This window comes from Castanea sativa, chromosome 8, assembly GCF_040712315.1.
Source record: "Castanea sativa cultivar Marrone di Chiusa Pesio chromosome 8, ASM4071231v1".
In the NCBI taxonomy this organism is placed as follows: domain Eukaryota; kingdom Viridiplantae; phylum Streptophyta; class Magnoliopsida; order Fagales; family Fagaceae; genus Castanea; species Castanea sativa.
The window spans coordinates 9,941,708-9,947,595 of NC_134020.1; the positions used below are offsets into that span (position 1 = coordinate 9,941,708).

At 33.7% G+C, this 5,888-nt stretch overlaps 1 protein-coding gene across 1 annotated transcript; it reads left to right on the plus strand.

Moving 5' to 3' along the window:
- The first annotated feature begins 4,104 nt into the window (after positions 1-4,104).
- Positions 4,105-4,805, plus strand: LOC142605847 (L10-interacting MYB domain-containing protein-like). The gene is made up of 2 exons (XM_075777275.1): positions 4,105-4,467; positions 4,566-4,805. Exons 1-2 carry the CDS (start codon positions 4,105-4,107, stop codon positions 4,803-4,805), a joined length of 603 nt encoding a protein of 200 aa, XP_075633390.1.
- Positions 4,806-5,888: the final 1,083 nt, after the last annotated feature.

Consider the following 5,888-nt stretch of genomic DNA (forward strand, 5'->3'; position numbering starts at 1 on the left):
CGCTCACTGTTTTCCGTCTTCTACATAGTTTTCTTGAATGCTAATTAAAGCACCTGTGGTTAGAATAACTTCTTTTTTTGTTCCCTTCCCCCTTTTATCCTTATATAAATTGCTGGTTGATCCCTTCCCCTTTCTTAGTTCCCTTCATCTGTTTACAGCATTTGGATGTGTAAAGATTGCTTCTGTTTGTTTCTATGAAAAACCTTGTATAAATATAGTTTTTCTTGGTTTTCAGTGTTTGTTGGTATCAGAAAAAATTAGTGAAATGAAAACTATATTTGATCAACATGAAAAATGTGACTTGTTTTTTAGAAATTTTTTTCCGCTAAAATCTTTGGTGAAACAACTCTATCTTATGGATATAAGAAAAGTTATGAGTTTATTTTTCAATACATTTAAGGTTGCTATCAAATCAAAAAAAAAAAAAAAAAATGAAATAGGGAAAATCTTTAAATGAAAATTGGTTAGATTTATGTTTTACAGCAACAACAAGCCTTTTATTTTGGGGCCTTTTGCTATTGAGTGTATTTTACAAACTCATGAATAGAACTCACTCTTGAAAATCGGCTTGCAAGAGGAGGGTGCTCAAGAGCTTATAAATACATGGTTAAGTTTACATTTAATTCATGTGAAACACTAGGATTATAACAGTATAAATAGGAAAAAAAAGAAGTATCTAATGAGATGGGTTTAATTTTTATGGGACTTATTTCTTATTGGAGCACAAATATGTAGGTTTTATATGATATAAGAGGACGGTTACACGAGATTCTCTTGTAAATAGGAGTGTTGGAATTGGATATTAACCTCGTAAATAGGAGAGTTAGAATTGGATATTAACCTCGTAAAGAGCACTGCGTGCTTTATGCCAATGAGAAAATGTTTCTGTGATATGCATCCTTCCCATTACATGAGAATACATGCCGAAACTTGTGGTAAGGCTTATGATTCAATTTTTTTTTCTTACAATAGAATACATGCTGAATATTTTGTGTGTATGTATATATATAATCATGTGGTATATGAACCATTATAAAGGATGAAAACCATGATAGCCTATGCTTAAATTCCAACTTTTGAACATTTTTTTTTTGCATCAATGAGTACTAACAATTCTTGTCTGCAATTAGAAAGCATTATTCTTCCATCTCAAAGGAATAAAATGTTTCCGTAATATTAGTAAAATTACAGCTTGAACTCATACATCCATTGTACTCTTTGGCAAAAGAATAACACAACAGACCTCTCAACTCTACCTTAAATCTTAACTTTAGAGCGCAATCTGAACAAGCTTGGGGTTGACATCGTTTTTTACCTACTTCCTTAATTATATTTACCGGATATCATCCAATAAATAGTTCCATTCATGGACACAGCTCATTTGGGATTACTAAGTAGATTAAAATCTTAATCCTCCAAAATCTAGATCTGCCTTCACCCTCTGTTAAAGTAAGGGCCCCACATCCAATTTTCAGCCCCAAAATCCAATTATCTTGAATCGCCAAAAAAAGAAAAAAGAAAAGCAAGCAACATATATTTCTATTTTTTTTTGTATGCCGGAGATAATAGTTAAATTTCAGAGTTCAAAGACCTAACTGTCAAAAAGTATAGAACATTGACATTTTGTTGGAGAAAGGTCAAGCCTGTTATATTGGGAACATTGGCTGCTGAATTGACACTCATTTCTATGGATAACTAAGGGAGCATACTTGAGAGAAAACCATGAAGAGTTGATAGGACTGCGGAACCTATTTGTGCGTGGTTGCGTTTGGTTATAATCTAAGGTAGTTGATTTTCTTGGTTTCTCTTGACTATAAGTAGAAACAGTGGTGCCGGCTCCAGTAATTTTTTCCAGAGTGTTTCTCAAGAAATATAAATTAAACTCAAGAAACATAAATTACATAATTTAATAAAAATAAAAATAAAAATTTATATATTGACAACAACAACAAAAAAAAAACATGCAAATACATAAAGCTTGTGGAGTTCAGTTGTGGTTGTTGTTAGTGTTGCTGAACAGGGATGGACCTTGATGGCTGGGGAGAGTAAGAGCCCGTTTGGATAGGCTGTTCACAAAGCCTTAACGCGCGTTTTAGACAAAACGTGATTTTATAAACCGTTTGGCTCCACAAAAATCAGCACCTTTGCGTTTTCAAAATTCAGATTTTTCACGTTTACAAAACATTGCAAAGATCTGCTTTTTCAGAAATGCAGGATGGATTACCGCTATTTTTTTCTCCAGGAAATCAAAATAGCGCCAAAACGATAATCGGTTTTACCGAAATACCAACGTTATCCCTTCCCCATGTATATCTCTTCCTCTATTTTCTCAGTCAGTCTCCATGGGCTCTCCATGTATATCTACTGCCGTGTTCTCTCAATCTCCACAGGCTCTTCATGTATATCTGCTACCCTGTTCTCTCAGTCTCCACGGGCTCTCTTTTGCTTTGTTTCTGGTCTTCGTTCTTCATCTTGCTTGACAGGTAACAATTCTCCATTCCTCTTTTGCTGAATTTATGTTATAGATTTGGGATTTTTGCATGGTGGGTTACACATTGTTAGAATCCTAAATGTTAGAACTTATTTTGACTGATATAATTATTGCTACGATTGTTTCTGTTTCTGTGTTGTGGATTTATTTGGGTTTTTGGCTACTTTTGAGACCTGCCCATTTTGGGTTTTTATTATAATTATTGCTTTATTATGTTTCTCATTCAAGAATCATGTTTGAGTTTACGGGCTTTTGATAAAAATTTAATTTTTAACATTCTTTAGTGATAAAAGGCTTAATGGGTATTGTAAACGCACTTCTAGTATAGTGTTTGTATATCCTCTCTATGTGAGGTGCCCCTGAGTTTGACAGATTTTGGTATTTATTTATGTGTGCTGCTGGAGAGTTGAGGCTTAGGTATGTCTATCTCTGTGTAGTGGGCATAGTTCTAATAACAAAGTGGAAAAGAGCAAAAATACTACTTATTGAAACAAACAATCTGCTGTTATGGAGAAAATTTGGAATGATAAAGAATTTTACTTGTGGTCTTTATCAAGAAGTTTGCTATTGTGTCTGACAGCTTTTATATGACAAGATATTGGATACATCTTTTACATGAACCATATATTTCAATACACGTATATGCACCATATATTTTAGCTGAGTTTGTAGAGTAGCACTTGCCCTTGGAACCATACATCTTTTCCAATATTCAAGTTTCATGGCTTTTAGGCAGAGGGATTATATTTGTTATATAGTGGTAGTATAATTATAGTTCTTGAAGAAAACAAACAGCTTTTTAAGATACGCTACAGCTGATGAATAACAAGAAAAGCATGCAACTGACTTGTAAAATTGGTCTCTAATAAACACTTACTAAAGTCACATCTACAATTCAAATTAACCATACCATTCACATTTTAGATCAATGTACTGAATGATTTCCATACCTAGTTTGGCAACCTCAAAAAATAGCACACCAATTTCTTTGCCACTGCTATTACTTTATGTTTATACAAATGTCATGTCTTGTGTCTTTAAAAAAATACATGTATGTCTGCGATACACACTCAAAAAAATAGCACACCAATTTCTTTGCCACTGCTATTACTTTATGTTTATACAAATGTCATGTCTTGTGTCTTTAAAAAAATACATGTATGTCTACTGATACACACTAGTTAATGCATTAACAGTAGCAAAAGGCCAAGTTTAGGTGGGTTTTGTTCATTTTTAGCTTATTTTTCTTTTGATTCCTGGACAGCTATATTTTGCTTATTTGTAGATGATCATATGAGCTGAATAAGTTTGTTTGTTTCACATTATTCCATAATGTAACCAATGCAGTTTCTCTCTCAAAGCATTGCATGGATACTATCAAGATTTTTTTTTTTTTGGGGTCTTGATGAAGAACTGTAGCTTTTGATTCTTTGGAGGTGGTGATTCACTAAATAATTAAATAGACTTGACAAAACTTTTTATTTTTTTTTACTAGCTTTATTAGTAGAAAGGCAACAAGTTCAGTACATACGCAAGTTTTTTATCCTAGATTTTTTTCCTAATTGTTCAAGGATCAGCATGTTACATTATTAACAAACCTATGTTCTTTTTAGATGGTTAAGATAAAGGAGACTTCAAATTCCAACCCTAAACCATCCAAAAATAGCTCAAGTGTTAGAGCTATTTGGACATCAAGACAAACAACAATCTTTTGTGAAGCTTGTGTGGATGAGGTATTTAAGGGTAATCGACCTAGTACTTGCTTTAATAAAAAGGGTTGGAATAACATTATAGAAGCTTTTGAGAAGAATACTGGAAAGAAATATTCTAGGGATAAGTTTAAGCATAAGTGGGATGGATTGAAGAAAGAATGGATACTTTGGAACAAGTTAATAGGAAGTGAAACTGGATTGGGATGGGATGCAGCCAAAGGAACAATATCTGCAACTGATGAGTGGTGGGAGAGGAAGCTAATGGTATGTTTGACATGACCCACTGTATTACTATTGTATTAGTATATTAAAAAAAAAAAAATGCTAATTTGAGTTATTAATGAAAATAGTTGAACTTGTAGGAGGTACCTGATGCTGCAAAATTTCGAGAGAAGGGTTTAGAGAATGTAGAGTTATTAGACATCATGTTTAAGGACATTGCAGCCACTGGAGAATTAGCATGGGCCCCCACTTCAGGTGTGCTACCTGATGATATTGAGACACGTAAGGAGGGGTTAGGTGAAATGTCTACTGACACATCTTCTCCAGATAATAATGATGATGATGATCCTAACGAAGTTGAGACTCCTAACCCTACATAGCCACTTAACCCTATACAACCAACACAAGACAAAGGAAAGAAGCTAGCTTTGCCATCATCCACACAGGGCAAAGGGAAGAAAGGAGGAGCAGCATTGAAGATGACTCAACAACTTAGTCGTATGTGTGATGTTGTGGAGTCAAGGAACTTAGTTATTTCAGTTGAGCCGGGTAGTACTATTCGTAATGTCATGGAACGTGTATGCACTTTGGATGGCATTGAGAAGGGATCTGAACTCTACTTCATGGCAGCACGTATTTTTCAAAAACGAGAGAAAAGAGAGATGTTTGTCGTGATGGGAGAACCACATTTGCAGCTTCAGTTTCTATGAGATGAAGCAAGATTGTTAGGGGGGCACTACTTTAGCAATTAACTAGAATTTGGAAAAGTTTATAATAAGATAATTGCTTGAAATTGTGTTCTTTGTTAGGTTTTTCGTAGTTTATTGTTTTTTCCTTTGAATAATGTGTTTGTTAGGGTGGTTTGAACTTGTTTAGATGTTTTAGCAATGTTTTTAATAATTATATGAATTTATTCATTTGAGCAATTTCTTTTTAGTAATTTTTCTAAGTGTTTGTTATCATTTTTAGGTGTCATTCATATGGATTACAATGATTATATTGATAATAGTGATGATGATCATTGTTATGATGTGGAAGATGATGATGAATTATATGATCTTGTTGTTGCTGGATGTCATGTAGCAGTGACATTTTATATAAAATACATTGATAAACAACCTTGTAGAGATTCTGATCAAACTGGTTATAAGTGGTTGATGGATTGTTTGACTGGTAATGAAGCAAAATGTCATGAGATGTTTAGAATGAAGCCTCATGTTTTCCTTCAATTGTGCAATGATTTGCAACATAGATATGGACTTCGGCACACAAGGCACATTAGGCTTGAAGAGTCAGTAGGTATATGTTTGATGATACTTGGACAAGGAACATGTAACAGATTGGTTCAAGAAAGATTCCAACATTCTGGTGAGACTATTCATAGACATTTTCATAGGGTTCTTAAACGCCTTATCATAATGTCAATGGATATCATTAAACCTTCTGATCGTACATTTAATGAA